The following is a 23,853-nucleotide window of genomic DNA, read 5'->3' as shown; positions in this document are numbered from 1 at the left end:
GTTATGTGCACTTTATTGCTTTGGAAAAATAAAATGGGTTCTCCCTCTCTCAGCCCCAGACTTAGGGTCTGCATTTGCAGTGAGAAACCCTCTGTGGCTAGACTGGCTACTAAAATTGCTACAATGGAACATTTCTGTATTAGATTTCCTTTTCCTGTGTTTGAAGGGTTTCACCTACCTTTTCCTCCTTATGTAGATGGCGCCTCGGTTTACACTACTCATTGGAGCGAGGGATTATGGCCACCCGCCGCTCTCATCCACAGCCACTGTCCATGTGCACGTGCAAGACAGCAACAACCACATGCCCAGGTTCACGCAGGACCACGTAAGTCCCCACACGAACAGCCTCCATGCCCCAGGCTCTGTTTGCTGAGGGAATTCCTCCATCACCCAAGATACAGGCAATCTCCAAAATAACTCCAGCTTAGAATCAAGAAGTCAATTGCATCGATAGGGAACCAGTTAATAGCAATCACGTGAGCCTACATTTGTTACTATTTTGGGCCAGAACAGTGTTCAGTGTGTTGACAGGAATCCCTAGGTTTTCACTGGTTGGAGCTGCTGCATTTTCCATCCTGCAGGTGAGATGGCCAAGGCTCGGGGAAGACAAAGGATCCAGGCTCTGCCCACTTCAGGACCTCTCACTTTCCACACTGCTGATGTTTTAGAGATGGAGGAAGGGCACAGGGAGGGTGGGGAGGGGCTGCCCAGTGACCTGTACCAAGTTGAACAATAGCATCCTTGACCTCTGCCCACTGGAGGCCAGTAGCATCCCAAGTTGTGACAACCAGAAATGTCTGCCACCATGCCCAGTTGTCCCAAGCCTGACCCACAATGTTCGGAGCTCTGAAATAAGAAGATGGGCAGGCAGACTTGGGCCAGGCCTTTCCCAGCTCACCTGGTTTATATATAGGGCTCCGCACAAGATTTCACAGGCTGCTAGGTCCTCAGGCTTGAGGAAGGTGCTGGCACTCATTGTCCCAATCAGTTTGGGAATACGAAACCACTTAAAATGCAGAAGATTGCTAAGAGAGGAAATAAAAACCAGTCATGATCTGCTTTTAATTTCTTAATTTTTCACTCTTCCATATTAATTTTTAAGAGGAAAACATCCATTGTATTTCTGTCTTTCTTCTGACCCCTCTCAGGGAAGTCTTTTCTGATGACCTGGTTAAATTTCCAACCTGACCCCCCAACATACATACACTCAGTTCTCAGCTCCTTGGGGATGGGATTTTTGCTGTTTAGTTCACAGCATCTAAACCAGAATCTGGTACACAACAGTCTTTGTTGAATAAACAAATGCTACAAACACTTATTTTTTGTGTCATTAAAAAAAATTAATTGTATAAACTGAAGTTTGAATATTTTCAATGAAAGCACCTCACTTAACAGTATGTAATAACTGAAACATATTTATTATATCTGAGTCTTGTTTCAAAATCCTTCTCCAACTTAGTAAAAAGCTGTACTCTTGAAAGTAGGGCTGGAAAAAAAATACACATTGTTATTTTGATGTGCTGGAGAAATTATCTTGTCACCAAAAGTATTGAATAAGGAGCTATTTTAAAGATCTATTATGTATTAGAAAGATTATCACCTTAATTAAAATACATAAGAGCTCTATCCTAGTAGAGTTAGATTTTTGTAGGCAGCATAAAATAAGGTGTGTACTGTTATTCTAAAAAGTGGTGCCTTGCATTGGATAAAACACATGTAAGAATTAAAGATTTTAAAATTAAAAAAAAAAAGGGCACTTTTAAAGTTACGCAGCTCTTCAGTTATTTGGGCATCCAGTCACAGGGACAAGATAATTTGTTGTTGACACGTTTTCTGCTATAACAGACAGACTTCCAGATCCTTAGTGGTCAAGTTCAATCATAGGAGAAGCATCCAAGTTGTTGTCTCTCTATGTTTTCTTTCTTCTTCTCTGTTCTCTTTTCTGACTGTGTTTCTTTTTCTCCATGACAATGACGATCATCTCTCTCAGTATAACATTCAGATTTCGGAAGGCTGGGCCAACCAGGGTGTGTTACGTCTCGGGGTTCAAGATGGTGATTCACCATCTACAGCAGCGTGGAGAGTGAAGTTCAACATAACAAACGGCAACGAAGAGGGACATTTTGACGTTTCGACGGATCCTGAGACCAATGAAGGGATTTTAAATGTTATCAAGGTAAATGCATCTGAGAAGGTGGCTGTAGATATCGAGGCCCTTTCTGTAGGACTCCTGACAATGAAGTAGGTGCCAACAGATGATCCATGTGTTCTGAGCACATGGCCTGCTGGGTCACAAGTCACCATGGCCAGTGAGGAACGCAGGGCTGTGTGGATCCTCAGCTTTTTGCCTTCATGGCTCCTTCCATCAAAATCATATCAGTATTCAAGATTATTTTTGATATGACCAGTTACTTCAACATTCAATTCTTTGGGTCTGTTTTAGACAAAATTTAGTAGGTTTATGTAGTCCCATCAGTTTCTTTCTCCTGATGTGATAAAATCATCAACGACATTTTCTCGAACCCCATGAGTACATTTTTATTCTGGGCTTGAAATAAATTAGAACATTTGCATGGACCCGTAAAAATACTGTGGGCTCCTGACACTATGCCTGCTGTGCCTAATAGAGAGTTGGCCCTGCAATAAAGTATTATTATCTCATTTAATGATGAAGAAACTGAAGCCCAGAGAGGCTGGGTTGTTTTCACGAAGTCACATGACTGGAGTAGGGGTTCTGACTGGAGCAGTCTGACTCTAGCGCCTTTAGTCTTAATTGCTCTCAGTAGACCCTAGAATGACCAGTGCCTCTGGTGTAGTGCAAGTGAGTCAGCCTGGGGGTCAGCTTCAAAGGCAGACCTGAATGAATATATCTGGAGTGGGGCCTATTCTGCTTGTCAGTGTAACAAGCTCCCGGATGATGCCGAGGGGCCATACCACGCTGTGAATAGCAGGGCTCTATGGGTTTTCCATGCCAAATGCCTGGGGCTGGATTTCCCAAATATTCCTAGTCTTTCAACCCTTTTAAGTCACTGACCACTTTGTCCCCTGAATAGCTATGATCATTAATACCCATATTTCCCTAAGCGCCACTGGGTTTTTGCAGGAGAGTTGTCACATTAATGTTTCATTAGGTTATGGTTTTTGTTGCATTTTTCATTACCCTCTGACTGATGGTGGCTCTTTTCAACCAGGAGGAGGGAGGGGAAAAAAAAAAGAACTCTATAAATGATTTGAAAATGGGCTGACAACTGTCTTTTGATCATTATCAAAGACAATGTAAATAATAAATGAAGCACAGAAGCCACAGGCGCTGGGTTAGCAGTGACAACTCATGCTGAGAGGCTCCCTCTGGCCGGCAGAGCCACGGGGACTAATGAAACCTTCTCTCTGGGGTGGCAGCCTTTGGACCATGAGACTCAGCCAGCGTGGAGCCTGGTCGTGGTTGTAGAGAACGAAGAGCCGCTCTTCTCCTGCGAAGGGGGGCAGCTGCAGAGGCCCCAACAGGCCTCGGCCAGCGCCACCGTGAGTGTGCGGGTGACCAATGCCAACGACCCGCCCACCTTCCACCCGGGGACCTTCATCGTCAGTGAGGTCGATGGCGCAGGGCCGGGGACTCAGCTGGGAATGTTCAACGCTACAGATCCAGATCGAACCGCTGGCCAGATAAGGTAGGGAGACTGGAGAGGGAAGGGCGGGAATTCATGCAGAATTAGCCGCGTGCCAGAGAGGGTTCCTGTTCGAAACTGGCTCCTTCTACGTGCTCCTGAGGCCGACTGCATCCCAGTTGTGAAAATGCCATAAGTCACCCACCCCAGGACTCCCCTAGCCCAGGTTCGATGCCGTTTTCCTTCTGTAGTGTCCTCTGACCCTCGCAGGAGGAATTCACTTGTTTGTTTCCTTTGCATAGAGCACACAATTATTTCACAGTCTTTTTCCTGTGTTAAAAATAATTTGTTATGTATTTCTAGTCCCTCTTTACCAAATGTTGTAAACTGGCAGCCTTGTGGCTTCTGGCCAGCAGAAGTGTTTTCAATTGTGGCAAAATGTACATAGAGTTTACCATTATCCTGTTTTCAAGTGTGTGGTTCAGGGACATTGAATACATTTATACTGTATGTCACATTGCACCTTCCCACCACCCATCTGCAAAATCTCTCCTCCATCTCTTCATTTCCCCAAATTAAAACTCTGCACCCAGTAAATAATAAACCCCCCATTCTCCCCCACCTCTAGGACCCTGCACAGCCATTTTACTTTCTGTCTCTATGCATGTGACTGCTCAAAGTACTTCACACAAATGGGATCACACAGACTTTCCTTTTGTGACTGGCATATTTCACTTAGCATACATAGTGTCTTCAAGTTTCATTCATGCTCAGCATGTGCCAGAATTTCCTTCCTTTTAAAGCTGAATAGTATTTCCACTGTTTGTATATATACCACGTTTTGTTTACCCATTCATCTGTTGATACATACTTGGATTGCTTAGTGTTTTGTTTTTTAAAATGAAGTTGCCACAATCCCCAGGAAGGTGGCAGAGTGGTAAGTGCCGGGAACTGGTCTCCCCATCCAGACAATGATGGTGCTGGCAGAATTCGTCTGATGGACTGAATTTGGAACTCAGGAATCTGTGGAAGGATTGCAACTTTCAGGGAAGACAGTGCAACCTGTGGTTCACTGCGGTTCATCTCGGCTCTTAGCTCAGTACCTCCCTCACATCCAGCCCCATGCAAGGCAGCTGTGCCTCTATCCCTGGAACTGGTTACACAGCCCGTGGGAGCCGGGGTGGGTGAAAAATTAACAGACATTAATTCCCTTCTCATCAGTAATTAATTTATACATATAAAGATTAAACTCTCCAATTAAAAGACAGAGCTTGGCAGAATGGATAAAACCCACTCCAGTACCCTTGCATGGAAAATCCGATGGACAGAGAAGCCTGGTAGGCTACAGTCCATGGGGTCGCAAAGAGTCGGGCATGACTGAGTGACTTCATTTTCACTTTCTTTTCTTTTATCTTCAAGAGGCTTTCTTGATATCCAAAGACACAAACAGAAAACCTAACACCATATACAGATATTAACTCAAGGGTTTCCCTGCTGGATCAATGGTAAAGAATCTGCCTGCCAATGCAGGAGACATGGGATCGATTCCTGATCCGGGATGATTCCACACGCAGTGGAGCAACTAAGCCCATGCGTCACAACTGTTGAACCTGTGTTCTAGAGGGCGATGCCACTGTTGAAGCCCTCGTGTGCTAGAGCTTCTGCTCAGCAACCAAAGAAGCCACTGCAATGAGCTGTCTGTGCACCACAACTAGAAAGGAGCCCCTGCTCGCTGCAATTAACAGAAAAGTCTGAGCAGCAACGAAGACCCAGCACAGCCAAAAATAAATAAATAAAATTATTTTAAAAATTAACTCCAAATGGATCAAGTAAGTAAATGTAAGACCTAAAATAATACAACTATTCTAAGAAAACCTAGGACAAAACTTCACAACGCTGGATGTGGTGATCATTTCTTGGAAATGACACCAATGGCACAGATAACAAAAGAGAAGATAGTCAAATCAGACTTCATGAAAACCGAAACTTTTTTTTTCTTTGCATCAGAAGACACTATCCACAGAGTACAAAGGCAGAATGGGAGAAAATACTGGCAAGTCATACATCTGATAAGGGATTAATATCCAGAAAATACAGAGAACTTTGAAAACTCAACAAGAGCAACAACAACACCCTGATCCAAAAACGGACAAGAAACCTGACATTTCTCTGAAGAAGATACAAGCACATGAAAGATGCTCAACATCACTAATCATGAGGGGAATGCAAATCAAAGCTGCAGTGAGATACCACTTCACACTCATCAAAAAACCCCAGAAAACAGGCTCTAGGTTCACCAGATTTGAACCACCTCAGTTCAATGGCTGATTCACACTGTTGTACAGCAGAAGACAACATAACGTTGAAAAGCAATTATCCTCCAATTAAAAAAAAAACACACACACACAAGAAGGAAAACAAGTGTTGGGGAGAATGTGGAGAAATTGGTATCCTTGGGCACTGCTGGTGGGAATATAAGGTGATACAGCCTCTGAGAAAAACAATAGGGGAGTGCCTCAAAAAATTAAAAATAGAATTACCATATGATCCAGCAATTCTACTTCTGGGTACATGCCCAAGAGAACTGAAAACAGGGCCTCAAAGAGATGCTTGTACACCCATGTTGATAGCAGCATTAATCACAATAGCTAAAATGTGGAAGCAACCCAGGGAGCCATTGATGATGAATGGGAAAACAAAATGTGGTCCATACATGCAATGGAATATTATTCAGCCTTAAAAATGAACAGAATTCTGCAATATGCTCCAACATGGACGAACCCTAAGGACATTGTGCTAAGTGGAATGCACTAGTCACAAAAAGACAAATTCTGTACAATTCCACTTATAGGAGGTACTTAGAGTAGTCAAAACTCATAAAGAAATAAAATATAATGGTGATTTCTAGGGGCTGGCAGGAGGGGAAATGGAGAGTTATTGTTTGGCAGGCATAGAGTTCAGTTTTACAAGAATGAAAAGAGCTGTGGAGATGGATGGTGGTGATGGTTGCATAGCAGTGTGATGTATTAATATTTAATCCCACTGAAATGCAATTTAAAATGGGGAAGGTGGTAAATTGTATGTTATGTGCATTTTACTGCAATAAAAAGAAAGAGATAATAAAGCTGCCAGCATTTAAAAATCAAGACTATGCTAACAACCTGAATTATTTGAATGTTCTTGAAACAGGAAGATTTCGCATTACTGAGTCTGTGTTCAATGGGGTCATGATCATTGGGGGCATGGGGGGAGATCCCTTTGACCTCTTGCTCATCAGTTGACATCAATCCTTATCTGACCAGCTTTGCTCATTTCCTGCACCTGCTCGGGACACCCCTGTGTGCACTAGAGTTTGAGATTCTTCCTCAGAGCAATGCTTCTCGACTTAACCATTGAGAAGGACCAGATTTGCTTTTTAAAATTTCCAGTTCACTGTGGAATAATAATTTTTATAAAATATTTAAAAATAAATTACAAAAAAAAGATCATGTGCTTGGGGGTCACAGTAACGCCACTGACTATAAAAATTTCCTGACGCTTGCTTCTCAGTTTTCTTATCTCCTTGGGGGCAGCTAACCTGGAGTTCTAGACCACCACAGGTCTATGCAGGCAAGTGCTGAGATAAAGAGGCCCAACTGCAGCATGAATCAGAGTCACTTGGAAGGCCTGTTAAATGCCCTTTGCTGGGTCTCACCCTTGGGGTCTCTGATTTTGAGGTCTGGGATTTGCATTTCTAACAAGTTCCAAGATGATGCCGATGCTCCTAGTCCCTGCCTGGACCTCATCTGGGGGATACCCACAGAGACCCCAAATCTGATTCAGGGCTATATTCCTGTCCCTAGAGTATGGTTGGTCCCTTTGTAAACCCTGACTTGACAAATATCAGACAGAGTTATGACCTTTTCCAGGGCCTTTAAGTGATGAGGAAGAGAAGGCACATGAAATCCCTGTCTTCAGCTGTTTTGGGGAGTGACATCTTTTCTGTTTGCCAGGGGGTCCAGGCCTTTCCTTCTGTGGGTCTCTCAGCAGGTAGGTTGGGTTCCGATGGTCCCAGTTGGTTCTGATGGCTGCCGTCTGACTCTGACAGATCTTGGGGAATTCTGGTAGGCCAGGTGTGCTCGCCCATTAAAATGGTTACCAGGTGCATACAGATGAAGCAGGATGTAGACAGCCACGTCGCCTGGCTGTATTACCCACGTGTGAATCCTCTAGGCTCCAGGGGTAATATAGTCTTGTGCTTCTGTTGCACAGGCGGGCTTGGCCTAACATGAAGCCACCAGCTCCTGCAGGCAACTGAAGACTGGCTCTGTTCCAGGATGAAATGTTTTCCCTAAGGTGGACAGAGTTATGTGCAGCCCGACAAGGACAGGACACCTGGTGTTCAGTGAATATTTCTCTGACATTCTGGTCAGGTCTCAGGTCTCTGGGCCTTCATCAGAGCCAGGAACACTCCTAACAGAGGTTCTTACAATTTCCCAGATTCACAATGAGAATTGTGTCTGCCATGGTATATTTGGACTTGTCTCTTGATTTAACTTTTTAATTTTAAAAATTACATGTGTTTTCTTCCGCAAGATACAAACTGGCTTATGATCCCGCAAATTGGGTCAGCATAGATGAGCGCTCTGGGGTGGTCATCACTGTGAAGCCGGTTGACCGCGAATCTCCTCATGTCAATGACAGCATTTATGTAATCATCGCTCATGCTGTTGATGATGGTAAGCACTGACCCAGAATTGTCAGAGGGGGCTATGTTTTTCTTGTTCCTAAGGGAAATGACACAGGTGAGTGTCTTTCAGCACAACTGGGAAAGATATAAACCTTTTTATCATTGTGCATCTATACTGATGATTATTTTTGATGATAATTCTTGAAATGGCAAATTAGGGGGCTATGCCATAGCAAGAGGGGCAGTGTTCATTCAGAAGAGATGATGAGCCTGATAAGGACACAGCCACCACCACAGCATCTTTTTCATCTGTTCATAAGACAACTCTCTAGCTCTTTGTCAAAGCCAATTGCATATGATAAACATGAGCAGTTTCTCTGCACTTGGACCGTCTTATAAGCTCAGAAAAATGTGACTGTGCAGGACAAATTTGTCATCAACCAGGATCGGTGATTTTTATCAGCATGTTTTAACACTTTTCTCTATAATCTCTCTCAAGGCTGTATTTCTAAACCTACCAAAGCAGAAAGCTAGAAAAATAAAATATATCAAGTAATTTTAATGACTGTATTTAAGAAAATCTGCAAATTAGAATTGTAATAAGAGTTGTCTTAGGAACCCAGATTCCCAGGCATACATGGTTGTATATCACATTTGCATAATTAACAGTTGTATAATTAATGTTGCTTAGGGAGATATTAAATCTGTGTTCCTAATTGGTTTTAGGTGAGGGTTCCATAATTCTGTTATGGATATTTTATTGAATGGCACTGTTTTTTGAGTGGAATAGTTTTTAAAAAATAAATTTTTATTTTGAGGTCATTGTAGACACACATGCAGTTTTTAGAAATAAGGTAGTGGGATCCCAAGTACCTGTTGTCCAGTGTCCTTCAGGGGTGACACCTTGCAAAACTCTAGTGCAGGATCCAGACCAGGATCACAGTGTGGACCCAGTATAGAAGCTGAGGTCTCCAGAACTACATCACATCCATCCCCCACTGCTGCTCCCCCCTGCCCCCGCTCCTGCTTTAACAACTTCCATGGCTGATATTATCATCTACTCGATAATTGTCCCCCATTCAACAAATGTTTTATTAACTTATCCTACCCAGATTTTCAAAAGAGCAGGAAAACAGATCCAGCCCTTGCAATAAAGCTTATTGAAAGGGAATTGGCTTCAGTGTCTCCGTGGAGTGGTTCTTTTCTGCAGAGGCCGAGAGCGCTCATTCGCAGGCGTCTGTGTGCTTGAGCAGCCTCTGGAATTAATCAGCAGCCCTGCTGGGATATCCTCCTCCCCACCCAGGTGTCCCTCCGCAGACGGGAACGGGGACCATGCTGCTCTTCCTGTCAGACGTCAACGACAACGCTCCCATGCTCCGCCCGAGCTCTCAGCACCTGGAGGTCTGTCAGTCTGCGGGAGACAAACCCCTCCTCATCGAGGCAGAGGACAGCGACCTAGAGCCCTATTCCAACCCGTTCACCTTCAAACTGGACAGCACGTGGGGAGACACGGAAGACATGTGGAGACTGGGGGAAAACAGGGGTGCGTATCACACTGGCCAGAGAGAAAGGCTGGAAAAGGACAGAAACCTGACTCACACACACTCAGGCCAAGGGGAATGTGCTAGCTTATGTCACCAAGAAAGGGGCAGGTAAGCCTGTGTCCCAGCAGACCTGGGTGCACAGAGGACTTCCTGGAGGCAGTGGCTCTTGACCTTGGCTTTGTGGTCCCTTCGTCTGCATGCAGGCTCTCCTTTGGAGACAGTAGGGTGGCGGGAGTCCCTGGGACTCTTTCTGGTGCCTGGCAAGAAGGTGTACATCATCACAAGGCTTGAGCCACCTGCCCTGCTCAACCCTGGGTGGGGGTTGGGAGGGCAGATGTACTAGATGGCTGGTTCTGAGCCCAAACCTGGACCGGGCTGGGATCTGGGCTTAGCCCCTCCTGATCCACACGGGCAAAGAGTTCAGAAAGTGTGGGTGCCCCTAAAGAAAAACTGGGGTGCTGTTTCCATAGCCATGAGTAGACAGTTCACAGTGAGTCCTGAGCCCTTCTAGAGAATCATCAACCTGAGGGTGGTCTTGGGAACCACTTTACATGCAGCTGGTGTCCATGGGGGAGAAGGCAATGGCACCCCATTCCAGAACTCTTGCCTGGAAAAGCCCATGGATGGAGGAGCCTGGTAGGCTGCAGTCCATGGGGTCGCTAAGAGTTGGACACGACTGAAGCGACTTAGCAGTAGAAGGTGTCCATGGGAGAGAGTGGTCATGGCCACCTCAAACCTCCTACAGAGCCTGGCATGAGGGAGGCATTAAGAAATAACCCCCGAGCAGCTGAGCGAATGAACACAGCGCAGCTAAGGTCCCCTTCCCTCTGCAGGTTATTCAGTGGAACTTCTAATGCAGAGAACCCTTCCACTTGGTGACTACTCTGTGCCACTTCTCATCGGAGACAAACAGGGACTTTCCCAGAAGCAGACTGTCCACGTGAGGGTCTGCTCCTGTCCCGATGGATTCACCTGTGCGGAGCCCCTCGTCGGGAGAGCTGGGGTCCTCCCGGGCGCCCTGGTCCCTCTCTGTGTAGCGTTCCTGGCTCTGGCAGGTCAGCATAGACAGGAGCTGTCCTGGGAATGCAGCTTCTCTCCCTGGGTATAAGCCAAGGGCATAGAGTCCTCAGGGGTGGGGAGTGCAGATGGCCGAGGTCAGCGGGGTGCCTTTGAGAATGACCCCCAGGCTCATGGGAGGCCCAGGCTTGGATGGGAGGTTTCCACCCTGGTCAGACAGGCTGCCTGCCTGGCAAGGGGGGCTTCTGCTCAGTAGCAGACTTTACAGCAATGGAACCTAGAGACAGACACTGTCTAAGGACAGCGGTCCACTGTCTGTGGATTCCTGCCAAGCAGGAGATGCGGGTTCAATCCCTGGGTCGGGAAGATCCCCTGGAGAAGGAAATGACAACCCGCTCCAGTATTCTTGCCTGAGAAATCCCATGGGCAGAGGAACCTGGCGGGCTATAGTCCATGGGGTCGCAAAAAGTCAGACATGACTGAGCAACAGAGCAGAGGTGATTTTAATAGCTGAGGACAGGAATGTACACAAGCTCCCAGGCTTGGCAAAGGCTAACAAGGAAGCTCAATTTTCAAGGAGATAGTAGAATATTGCTGGTCACATAGTATTACTCAATCAGTCCGACAAATCAGACCTCTCACCTACTGTGCCCCAGGCTGTGCTAAGCGCTGAGGCTGCAAAGATTGATGAAGGTTCAGCTTGCCCCCATGAGCCCCCAGCCGAGTTCTATGTCAGCAGTGCAGGCTCCTGTGGGAGGGAACCTCTGATCGGCTGGAGCTCCGGCATCTCCTCTCCCCCTCGTCTCGTCACAGCTGCTCTGCTCCTCCTGCTGCGATGCCACCTTGTGTCTGAAGCCAAGGGGCAGGGTCGCTCCGTGCCACAGGATGAGGGGATCCAGACCCTGATCGCGTGGAACGAGGAGAGCAGAGCCGATCCGCCCCAGGTAGTGGAGCTGGGCTGTGACTCATGAGGATCATGCGGTAGGCCCTCCATACTGCTCTCATTCACCACCCCTCATGTCATCATCTCGCCACACTTGTCTAGGGCACTGGCTCTCAACTGGGGGCGATTCTGACTCCCATCCCCACCCCAGGGGACATCTGGCAGTGTCTAGAGGTGTGTTGGTGGTTACAACTCAACTGCGAGTGCAGAGTTGGCCGGGGAGGTGGGGGCGGGTGATGCTGTTGTGTCTGGTGGGTAGAACCAACCGGGGGCCATGGCAGGCCATTCTGCTGTGCTCAGGACAGCCCCCACGACAGAGAAGCCACCTGCCCGAGTGTTAGCAGTGATGAGGCTGAGAAACTTTATTTAGGGCAAATGAAATTTTCAGGTGAGTTTCTCTAGTATTACTAACAGCATCTACCAATTATGTCCTTGTAGCCATTGGTAAATAAGGCCGCCCCACTGTGTCCACACTTCCCTGTTATTCCATCTTATGTGAATAGAGTACACCAGCCTGCATCCACACACTGGGCACATTGCATACTCTTGAGAAGATTCCCTTCATCTAGACACCATCACTGATTCCACCTGCCTTCTCCTTGTCTGCCACCGGACACGCCCCCTGATCAAAAGGGTCTGCAGGACAGCACAGGGTCCTCCCCTCTCTGTGGGGAAGCCAGTGAGCCCTTAGAAAAGAAATCCAGGCCTTTCCTGGTGGTCCAGTGGTCAAGAATCTGCCTGCCAGTGCAGGAGAAGAGACACTGGTTCGATCCCTGATCTGGGAAGATCCCACATGCTGCAGAGCAGCTGAGCCCATGGGCCACAGCTACTGAGCGTGTGCCCTAGAGCCTGCGCTCCGCAACAAGAGAAGCCACCACAGTGAGAATCCCAAGCACCGAGAAGAAGAGTAGTCCCCACCTGGAGCAACTAGAGAAAGCCCTCGCAGCAACAAAGACCCACCACAGCTGAAATAATAAATAAATCAGTCTTTTTAAAAGAGAAGAAATCCAGCACTTCTCAACTTCCGAGCCCCTCAGTGAGTATTTGTTGAGTGAGAAATGGATAAGGCTCCACACAGCACTGCCCACCGTGGTGACCCCAAGAGCCATCATTGAGGCTTAGAAGAGGGCAAGGACCAGTTTTGAGATGCTGAGGCTGATTGCAACAAGGTTTTCTCTTTGGTTGCTTGGTTTTTGTTGTTGCCATCACTTCAGGTGAACCGCTAAACAACAAGAAACTTCACTTCCTGACCAGCGATTACAAAGCGTCCGCTTGTCAGGGTTGCCCTCCTGCTTCACAGAACAGGCTGTGTTTTCCAGGCTCAGGATGCTGTCTGTGATGCCAGAGGGGAGACATTACTCCCTGTTCTCTGTGTTTAATGCCGCCATCTGTAATTTCAGCCCCAGTCATATTTCTTTCCCTCTGTCCCGCAGGGAAGATCATACCTCAGGGATCACATGCCAGCCCTGTCCATCAGCCCAGCCGAGGCGGGCGCCAAGCTGGGAGCTAAGGTGAGTGTGGCTCGTTTGCTGGTTGTGTTGAAACAAGAGGGGTGACTTCGATGATCATTCAATGCGAGGGGGACACCATGGCTACTCCCCCACCCACATCCTGGGAAGTCCCCCTACAGGCCCACACCACACCTGCTTTTACCCCACCCCCACCTGCAAAGCCCCTGCAGTTCTGCTCAGCCTCACCTGCCTTTGCTCCCAGCTCAAGTGCTGGATGGCTCAGGGCCACACTCCAGTCCGTCCAATGCTAATTTCATGACTTTAAACATTATTTCCTTTAAATGGACTTGTGTCCAAAAGAAGTGCATTTCTTTAAACAGGAAATTTAATATTTCAATTGTAAGCAGAAAACAAGTTTTACTTGTATAAAGAGCAGGTGGGTGAAACATAGACACAATAGAAATAGAACCCTGTAATTCTAGGTAGAAAATGTGGAAAGAGAGAGAGAACCAGGACAGGCTGGCACCTGACGGACACTTCCTCCTTGATGTCATTAGGAGCATGGACGAGGAATTAGACAGGGACTGATTTTTCTTACCACGCAGTTCAGTGTCATTTGAAACCCTGTTCCCAGTCTGGCTAAACTTTCCCTTCTCTAAGCAGATAAAGACTCCACTTTGGAAAAGACCAAGTTGACCCAGGGCTGCTTTCATTTATTGTGCAGGCACCTGGTGGGGAGAGCAGGGCCAGGGCCAGAGGGCATCTGCCCACCACTCCATGTTCCCAGGGGGAGGGAGCGTGGAGACTCCTGGGGAGGGCTGGCAGGGGCCTCTCTTCCTTGACTGGTCTATAAGCTTCTGGAGGCCAGAGCTCCTGGTAGGCACAGTAAGAACTCTGGCCCACTAATCGTGCCCGGGAGTTTGCACTCTGCAAGTATAATCCCTCTGCATCTTTATCAAACCCCTGCCGGAGGGTACCTTGCTCCCCCATCTGCAGGGGAGGACACCAGGGCTGGTCTTCTATTTTCTGGTGAGTCTCTAGGTTCCCTTTATGATGTCCTGCAAATAGTCAGTGTACCTGTTGTGGCTGGTTTGATAGTCAGCCATTCACACACCTTCCCTCAGTGAGATTGTCACTTATGATTATCAGGTGACCTGCTATTTTAAAATCTGTGACAAGGCACAGACTTCCTTAGAACTGTTACTGAGGACCTGTGCTTGCTTTATTTTTTTTGAAATTTTATTTCATGATTGAAGGGCTTATGTTAAAAATAGAAACCCAAAGCAAAAATTATCCACAGTCCCATCCCTGGATCTAAACAGTTTCATCTGTCTGTGTCAGCCTCTAGATCTTGTGTGCATATTCAGTTGGCAGGTGTCTACAATATCATCCATAGAATGTTAGAATCTTCAAGTCACGTTGGGTCACATATACCCACTTTATTTTATTCTTTTTTTCTTGCTTCTCTTCACCTTTCCTTTTCTACTTCCATTTCCCCTCCCCCTCATCATAATGCTAATTTTTATTTGCATGTGAGTATCTGAGCAGGAAAAGGTGTAGCTTCTTTATTTTCACCTAGAGGGAAATGCGTTACCTTTGGAGCAAACCAGCGTTTTCTCCTAGGATATAAAAGAAACACTACCTTCTCCATTGAGTGCATCTGACCAAGTACACCTTGTCCTGGGAACTCCAGTAAGCTGCATGGCTTTGCTCCTGCTGCTGGGACTTCACTGGTGATGGACAGTGGGTTCCCTTCTAGAAGGTTCTGTGATTCTGGTAGAACAAACAGATAGTGGTGAAAACCTTCTCATATATCTAACTAACTATTGTGATTGTTGGTTGTTACTGAGTTGTTATTTGGTAGCTCTGATCAAATATGACAGCCACAAATAAATACATTTCTCTGTGTTCATGTCTGGGTATCAGAGATCATCTATAAGATCAAGAGCAGTGGCCTTGGCCCTAACCAACTTCCAGTTCAGTGACTCCACACCTCCTGCCAAACTGATCCATGTCCTTATATAATCCATGTACACATTCTAAAACTATAGCTGTGCTTTTTAACATGACTTTTCAGGCTTACACAAGGTTGTAAAAATAGTTCAGAGTTCCTGTGTACCTTCCACACAGCTTTCTCCAAGATAATAGTCTACATAGTATGTTATCAAAACCAAAAAACTGACTTCGGTATGACACCATTGACACAGGCCTCAAATACAGACCTTATTTGGACTTCATTAGTGTAGCTAGCTCAGAGAATGCAATGGCACCCCACTCCAGTACTCTTGCCTGGAAAATTCCATGGATGGAGGAGCTGGTAGGCTGCAGTCCATGGGGTTGCAAAGAGTCGGACACGACTGAGTAAATTCACTTCCACTTTTCACTTTCATGCGTTGGAGAAGGAAATGGCAACCCACTCCCGTGTTCTTGCCTGGAGAATCCCAGACATGGCGGAGCCTGGTGGGCTTTGGTCTATGGGGTTGCACAGAGTCGGACATGACTGAAGTGACTTAGCAGCAGCAGCAGCAGTGTAGCTAGCTATTAGTTTAACAAAAAATTTACTCTTCTGACGAGCTAAAATGGGTTCTCAAGGGTCAAAGCATCATTGTTTTCATGACGGAAAGCTTTTAAGAAAAAATTCAAGACCTCTATAATTCATTATTTTTCTCAGGCTACGTTTGAGCCAAGATAAAAATGAGTTCTTCTCTTTTGCACAAACATGATCCCATGAATTGTTGAAAGGGCTTGTGCATTGATAGGTGTGTCCCTCTGACTGTGGAAGGGTCAGCTTCATAGGCATCGAACCCAGTCAGTCCCACAGGCCCCTGTGCTCAGAAGGGCCTTGTACTTGCTTAATACTCTCCTGTCACCATCTTGAAACACTTCATATCTGGCAAGGGGCTCACATTTTTTGTGCTGGGTCCTTCCAATTATGTAACCAGTCTTGGGTCTTAGGGATGAATGGGCCATATTCACAGACTTTGAGGCCACACTCTTGGCATACCGTGAGTCTGATGTGAATTTTGTAGACCCAAGATGGGCTTGAAAATCTCATATTTTCGTGTTCCATCCCCACAAAGCAACTATAAAACTCACCCATGGTTTTCTGCTAGGAATACCTACACTGCTATCATTAGACGGAGAAGGCAATGGCACCCCACTCCAGTACTCTTGCCTGGAAAATCCCATGGACGGAGGAGCCTGGTAGGCTGCAGTCCATGGGATTGCTAGGAGTCGGACACGACTGGGCAACTTCACTTTCAGTTTTCACTTTCATGCATTGGAGAAGGAAATGGCAACCCACTCCAGTGTTCTTGTCTGGAGAATCCCAGGGACGGGGTAGCCTGGTGGGCTGCCGTCTATAGGGTCGCACAGAGTCAGACACGACTGAAGCGACTTAGCAGCAGCAGCTATCATTAGATACTCTCAGTGCAGAAACAGGAGGCCTTATGGTTACAAGAATTTCTAGTTATGTGTTTGCATCTTGGGTAACTTATATGAAACCAATAAACAATTCATTTTTTTAACTTTAATTAATTTTTCATTTTCTAAAATAATTTCAGGGTCATGGCGTGTTTTTTGAGCCAAGTGTGAGAAACAAGTACTCTACTCCTGTAAGTACCAATGAAGAAGTTACCATGAAAAGAGTGACCTTATGGTCCTGGCAGCCGTGGGAAGCCCTCAAAATGGGAAACTGGGAAGGGGGAAGGTGGTAAAAATACACCCGACCAACATCCAAATAAGCTGAAAGCAGTGAATGTGGGAAGCAGTGAAAAAGGTGAAAGTGTTAGTCACTCAGTCCTGTCTGACTCTTTGCAGCCCTATGGACTGTAGCCCACCAGGCTTCTCTGTCCATGGGATTCTCCAGGCAAGAATACTGGAGTGAGTAGCCATTACCTTCTCCAGGGGGTCTTCCCAACCCAGGGACTGAACCTGGGTCTCCTGAATTGGCAGGCGGATTCTTTATGGTCTGAACCATGACTTCTAGGGAGCACATGGGAACTGAGTAAAGTTACCTCCAGACCTGAAAGCACCAGAGGATTTCAGTCCCTGACAAGTTTCTTTTGCTGCTGAGAGGCTAGGAACTTGGTGAAGGCCTGAGTATTGTTTTGCTTTGATTCTTTATGGATTTATAGAAGTTTTGAACTAAGGGGACCATAGGGGCCACTAGTCCATTTCTCCTAAACCTTTCTTTTTTTCTTCCCACCTTTATTTTTTTTATTTTTATTTTTTTACTTTTACAATACTGTATCCTTCTTTACAAATGAGATCTTACAAAGAATGCAATTATAAATAAAACAGGAAAGAGCTGCTTTTTATTAGTACTGATTTTGAAGCGCAATGCCATTTACGACATACACCTGTTACCAAAGCAACAAATAAAAACAGTGATTCAACTGGAAATAATAACAATAAAAAGGAAGTTGGCTATAGTGGAGGAAGTTTGCAGAGTTCTTCCTTAGAACCTAATTCATTGCCTCACATTGTTGAAATCTATTCTTAACGTGTCAAGAAAATTTCAATTTATGACAATAAGCAGTTTCAGATATCTTTAAGGGAGCTCAGCTTATCGTATCAGGTTCTCTTGATTTAGCAAACAAGTGATAAAAAGCTTCATTCAAGTTTCATAAAAGCAAATTATAACATTTTTGCTTTTATTAACATGTTGGGAGGGCTCAGTTAAAAAGATGTAAGCCCTTCTCCATTATATTGGAAAAATAACATTAAATATTATTATTAAAACAACTTTCACATAATTAGAATGAAATTCAAACACTCTTGCTGAAGTACCTTCGAGGAGTCGTGGGTCCTGGGAACATGCCTGAAGCCAGATCCTCCGTTCCGAGTGGCTGGGGGAGGGAAACTGTGCTCTTGGCCTTGACAGAGTCACGTGCGGTAAATGCAGCAAAATGAAGCAAAACCAGCAAAAAGTGGTGTGTGGTGGAACTTAAAATCTACTCAAGCAAAAATCGACCCTGAGTTTTCCTGGAGACTGGTGTTGTGCCTTCCACCAGACTGGGAAGGACCACAGGATCTGACCAGCAAGCACACTGGAGGAAGGGCCTGTGTCCCTTGTATCCTCCTCCGAGCTGGAGGGCAGTGACTGAGGACACAGCATCGCCAGGCAGCAGGTCTCCAGGGTTGTTGGTAGGGGTTATCCCTGCTATCTCTTTGGCTAAGAATGTTTAGTTCAATTCGCAATGGTGATAGGATGGGTTTATGTGTATAGACAGATATGGGTACAGACAGGTGTGTGTTTGTATATCTTCATGGACATGTAAAATTATCCCAAACTTCACAGTGTTTTATACACATCTTCTGGAGTATACAAAGTGAAAGTGAAGTCACTCAGTCGTGTCTGACTCTTTGCGACCCGTGGACTGTAGCCCACCAAGCTCCTTCGTCCATGGGATTCTCTAGGCAAGAATACTGGAGTGGGTTGCCATTTCCTTCTCCAGGGGATCTTCCCGACCCAGGGATAGAACCCAGGTCTCCCACATTGCAGGCAGACGCTTTAACCTCTGCACCACCAGGGAAGCCCGGAGTATACAAAGTACCGCTAAATTCAGGGGTGATCAGAAGTCATTGCAGCTGTAAAAGTCACCAATGTGTTTCTGAAAGTGAAAGTGAAGTCACTCAGTTGTGTCCCACTCTTTGGGACCCCGTGGACTATGGCCTACCAGGCTCCTCCATCCATGGGATTCTCCAGGCAAGAATATTGGAATGGGTTGCCATTTCCTTCTCCAGGGAATCTTCTCAACCCAGGGATCGAATCTGGGTCTCCTGCATTGCAGGCAAACACTTTACCCTCTGAGCCACCAGGGAAAGCTCTCATGTCACTCTCCAATTTAAACCCACCTGACAGCTGGCCATTGTCCTGGGATGGTCTGCAGCCCTGAGACCTGCGGTCATCTGGTCTGTCTTGCACTGTCCTCCGCCTGCAGGTCTGGGCTGCCTCCAGCCTCCTGGCCTCTGCTGGCCTTCCCTCCTCTTCCTGAGAGGCCCCAGGTGCAGGCGGCCTCTCTTGCACCTTGCATGCCCATCACTACATTCCTCTCACCTTGGGTGGAGGCCCCGCACCTGTGTGAGGCTGAGTGAGGGGCTGCTTGGCCTCACCTGCACGGGCCTGACTACACGATGAAGGTGGGGCTCTCTGGGGTCCCAGGTGGCCCCCACGTGGGGCATGCTAAGCCCACCTCCTCATGGCTCTACCCCACTCCTCAGCCATAATCTGAGACCCAGGTCCATGAGAGAGAGAAGGCCGCTCGGCACCCTGTGCGCACGAGGTGCGGCTGACCTGCCAAGGCAGGAGGAGGAGGATTGGAACCTGAGATGAGCTGTGTGTTGTGGGGACAGGCAGTGAGATGAGCTTCCCCATGTGGGGCAGTCAGGCCTTTGCTGATTCACGTTTGTGGACCAGACCCAAACCCTGCTGGCCAGGCTCACTCGGCTTCCTTCTTCCCTGGAAGCCAAGGCGTGGAGGGTCCACCAGTCCATCAGTCAAAACCGGCAGGGCTGCCCTCTCTCCCTGCACACATGGAGGTGACATCTGGTTTAACTGCCCCCGGCCTGTTGTCCCCTCCAGGAGAGCTGAGACAGTCCTCCACCTGGTGGTGGCCCCTGTGTGCCAGCCATCAACTGAGGGGAGCTGTGAGCTGACTCCGATAGGGTTAGGACTCTTTTCTTCACTTTTCAGGTTTGGCTCGATACCGCAGTGCCCAGAGGACCCCAGGAAATGAGAGCAGGAGTGATGGCGGAGGTGCTGAGACAGGTAAGAGGCCCCCAACTGTGCAGATGCCGTGTTAGAGGGTCTGGGGGCTCATCGGAGCCTCCTGGGGACCTGTTTTGTGAGACATGCCTGGGGGCCCCTTCCTCTGGCTATTAGAGTGGATGAAGACAGGCCATGGGAAGTGAGAACCCTTCTAGTTAAGTCCCTGGTTATCATTACGTGTCATCTTACTTACCCACATTCACATCTGTGTATCTGCGCTCTCTACTCCACACAGCTGTGCCCTGTGGATGGAGTGGGTGGGGACCAGTTCACCGTCTGACTGGGCTGAAGGAGGCTGCTTCCTGCTGAGGCCCATCCTCCTGTCCCCCAGGCAGGCAGGGAACCTTCATTAGTGCAAACTTGGAGCTGAGCTGGGTGGTGTGAGAGGAGGGAAAAACAGCAGATTAGAAGGCCCAGTGCTTTCCCTTGTGAGCCTTCTAACTTAGTTGGGGTTTATGATGAATTATTGATCTCACAGGGCTTCTAAACTGCTGAATCAGGGCTGGAAGCTTCTGCTGTCACAGGCCTTGGGAGCTTTGAGCACAGAACCCCTGCAGACCCTGGTTTGCTGTGTGCTCACCAGTCCCATCCTTAGTTATCTACTTGGCTGCACTGAGGGAGCATAACGGGACTGATGACACCCCGGTCCCAGCCCCTGGATTCACCTGTCAGCTGGCTTCCCCCCACCACTCCTGCCCCAAGGCATAGGGCCACACGGTGACCACAGTCCCTGCCGGTGTGTGATGTAAGGATGAAGGTTCCCAGGTACTATGGTCAGCAGGTCTGGGCACCAGTAGATGCAGGGCCAGGAGACGATATTCCCACTAAATGGAGAGCCTGGAGGAGCCCCCGCGAGCCGAGCAAGGTGGACACAGCTGGCTAAGAGCCGGGGGACATGGTGTGTGGCGGGGGGTCTGATTCTGAACGTCTTTAGGTCCTAGATGAGTTCATTCTCACATAAATGCTGTGAGCCAGTGATGGCTTAGAAGAGTCTTGTAAACCCATCCCCACCTCAACCTATGAAACAGGCTAAGACTTCCATTAGCAACCTTCTAGGGTATTTGAAGGTCAACAGGGGAAAGCCCTTTAACCTCACCCATCCGTCCATCCCACAAACATGTATTGAGGATGGTCATTCAAGGTGACAGCAGGCATAGGGCCAGGAGGGGAGGTCTCAGGCCTTGGTGAGGGATAAGTCTACCCTAAGAGGGTGGAAGGGGTGGGCGGTTTTCTTCCGTGTTCCCATCATCCTACCCAGGTCAGGGGCACCATCATTGTCAGTGTTCCCTCCCTGAGATGAGGAGGAGTGTGACGGGGTCCCTCCCCTGAGCTTGCTGCCTTATCTGAGTCTGTAGAAAGGCCTGTGATGGGACAGGCCACGGCACTCACCTGCTCTCCCTGGTTCCCCTCCAGCAGCTCTGTGGCATCCACGACCCCGAGGGTGATCTTGGCTACCCACCTCACGTCTATGCAGAGGAGGGCGAGTGTGAGCAAGCAGACAGCCTCAGTTCTCTCACCTTCTCTGAACATGACCTACCGCCTGACTTGCTGGACTCCTTGGGGCCGAAGGCTGCTCCGCTAGAAGAAATATATTCTCAGTCTGCTTTTCGTTCCTAAAAAATGCATATTTTGGTGAATTGGAATAATTCACAAGGGGAAATCACTATTCTAGAATGCTTTTCTCCTTTTGTTTTTAAAACATTACCTTCTAACAGAATGAGGGTAAACTGAGTCTGGATTAAATGATTGGAGATTCTGGGACATCTTGAACCAAAACAAAACAGCAGGCCATACTTTCTAAAAAATTTGTCAGGCATATTTTCTAGAGAAATTTGAATTTAATTGTGTAATGCCTTGCTTCCATGAGCAGCCCAACTCTGAGAATATATGAAATATAATCCACAGATTACCCCAATTATTTGAGAACAATAGGTAATGCTGGGGAAAACTACAGGTAAAACTGGGGAAAGATTTTTAAGTGCTTACTTAAATTTCTTTATTATGGTTCTGCTTCAGTTTAAGTGAAAAACAATAGGGTAATATTTTGTAGAATATTTGCAATTAGTTTTAGTGATTTTTTAAAATATATTAATCCCATTGCACTTTTTGAGTAGATAAATAGATAAAATTTATTACCATAAGAGAAATAATTAAAACTTAAAACTTTACGAGTGGTAAATATTTTAAAAAACTGACATAATTTAACTCGCATATACTATGTAATTAAAATAACTTAGCCCTTGAGTGACTAAATTCTGATTAAATTCTATTTTTATACAACACCACAAACTTTAATTGATTTTTACATGTCCATTTACCACTAGTGGAAACTGTGGGGGAGGTGATAGTGTCCTTTATCTGAAAAAAAAAAAAAGAAAAAGTAAACAGTAGGACATGTGCCCTGTATATACTGTTTTCTTGGCTGTGTAATATATAAGAAACTGGTTAGGAAAAATTTTAAAAGATACCAGGGCACTTTAATATATATATTAGTTATCTAAAAAAGCCTATGGCAAACTCTAAAATTATATAACTAATGAGCATAGTCTTTTGTGCACACCCTCTTGAATTCGAGTCCAACTCTTTGTGATCCTACGAACCGTAACCCACCAGCCTCCTCTGTCCACGGGATTTCCCACTCAGGGATACTGGCGTGGGTTTCCATGACTTCTTCCAGGGGATTGTCCTGACCCAGAGATCAGACTTGTGTCTCTTATATCTCCAGCACTGGCTGGCAAGTTCTTTATCACTAGTGCCACCTGGGAAGCCCCAAGTTTTAGCTGATGCAGAGTTAAAACTTTTCTTTCTAAAGAAGCTGTGGAAATACTGAAAGAGATCACAAGAATTAGTACATAGTTATTTCATGTGTCACCTAGTGCTTTGGGTAACTGAAAAAGAAGAAAACTGTCTCCAAAGAATTGGAAAGTCTGAAACTGACTCACAGTTCTGTAGAATAGCTGTGCTAATTCTGGAATGATTCTGAGGAGAGTCTACGAAGTTTTCTGGGAAATTCAGGATTCCTATCTTAGTCCTGTCTTAGAACAGTATACTTCTTGAGTCTGAATGGTTGGTGAGGGTCAGTAGGAAGTCATTGGATGCTCCTGGATCTGAGGCAAGGGACAGAAAACTATGGCCATGGGGAACAACTGGCCCATCATCTGTTTTTGTAAATAAAGCTTTATTGGTATACAGCTGTGCTCATATGTTATTTAAGGGCCATCCATGACCACTTTGTGCTTCCATAGCAGTGCTGAGTAATCATGATGGAGATATATGGCTCACAAAGCCCAACACATTTACTTCCTGGCCTTTTAAAGAAAACAAGAACGCTGACCCCCTTGTCTAAGGCGTTCTTTTTAGGAACTCCACATCTCATCTAACATTTAAATATATCCATGAAAACTGAAAAGTGAAAGTGTTAGTTTCTCAGTTGCATCCCACCCTTTGCAACCCCATGGACTGTAATCTGCCAGGCTCCTCTGTCCATGGAATTCTCCAGGCAACAATATTGGAGTAGGGGGCCCTTTCCTTTTCCAGGGGATCTTCCCAACCCAGGGATTGAACCTGGGTCTCCTGCATTGCAGGAAGATTCTTTACCTCCTGAGCCATAAGTGAAGCCCAACTTTATCTATGCTCTGTGTTAAAATCAAATACATTGCCATACAACTCTGACAGGTTTTAGATAAGTTTGCTTTTGGCTGTAGGTAACTTGACTCCTTTACTAATGGTTATGAAATCTTGGCAGTTGTGCCTATTAGTGCATTCTTACATTATGAGGCTCTCTCTCACTAATTGTTCTCAAAAGTAAAATAAATACTCATGAAATAAATAAAATACTCATGAAAAATTCAA

At 46.4% G+C, this 23,853-nt stretch overlaps 1 protein-coding gene across 1 annotated transcript in view; it reads left to right on the top strand.

The window, feature by feature from the left end:
* CDH26 (cadherin 26) overlaps nt 1-21,944 on the top strand; it is a 48,884-nt gene extending 26,940 nt beyond the window's left edge. The window contains exons 7-16 of the mRNA XM_005688418.3: nt 197-325; nt 1,991-2,176; nt 3,400-3,668; nt 8,181-8,323; nt 9,578-9,817; nt 10,652-10,873; nt 11,649-11,779; nt 13,212-13,289; nt 19,927-20,001; nt 21,415-21,944. Of these exons, the coding sequence (XP_005688475.3) occupies nt 197-325; nt 1,991-2,176; nt 3,400-3,668; nt 8,181-8,323; nt 9,578-9,817; nt 10,652-10,873; nt 11,649-11,779; nt 13,212-13,289; nt 19,927-20,001; nt 21,415-21,618 (1,677 nt within the window). The 3' untranslated portion in view covers nt 21,619-21,944. The remainder of the gene's footprint in view (nt 1-196; nt 326-1,990; nt 2,177-3,399; nt 3,669-8,180; nt 8,324-9,577; nt 9,818-10,651; nt 10,874-11,648; nt 11,780-13,211; nt 13,290-19,926; nt 20,002-21,414) is intronic.

The sequence above is a fragment of the Capra hircus genome, chromosome 13, assembly GCF_001704415.2.
Source record: "Capra hircus breed San Clemente chromosome 13, ASM170441v1, whole genome shotgun sequence".
NCBI classification, from domain to species: Eukaryota; Metazoa; Chordata; class Mammalia; order Artiodactyla; family Bovidae; genus Capra; species Capra hircus.
This window is presented reverse-complemented; position numbering and strand designations above follow the sequence as displayed.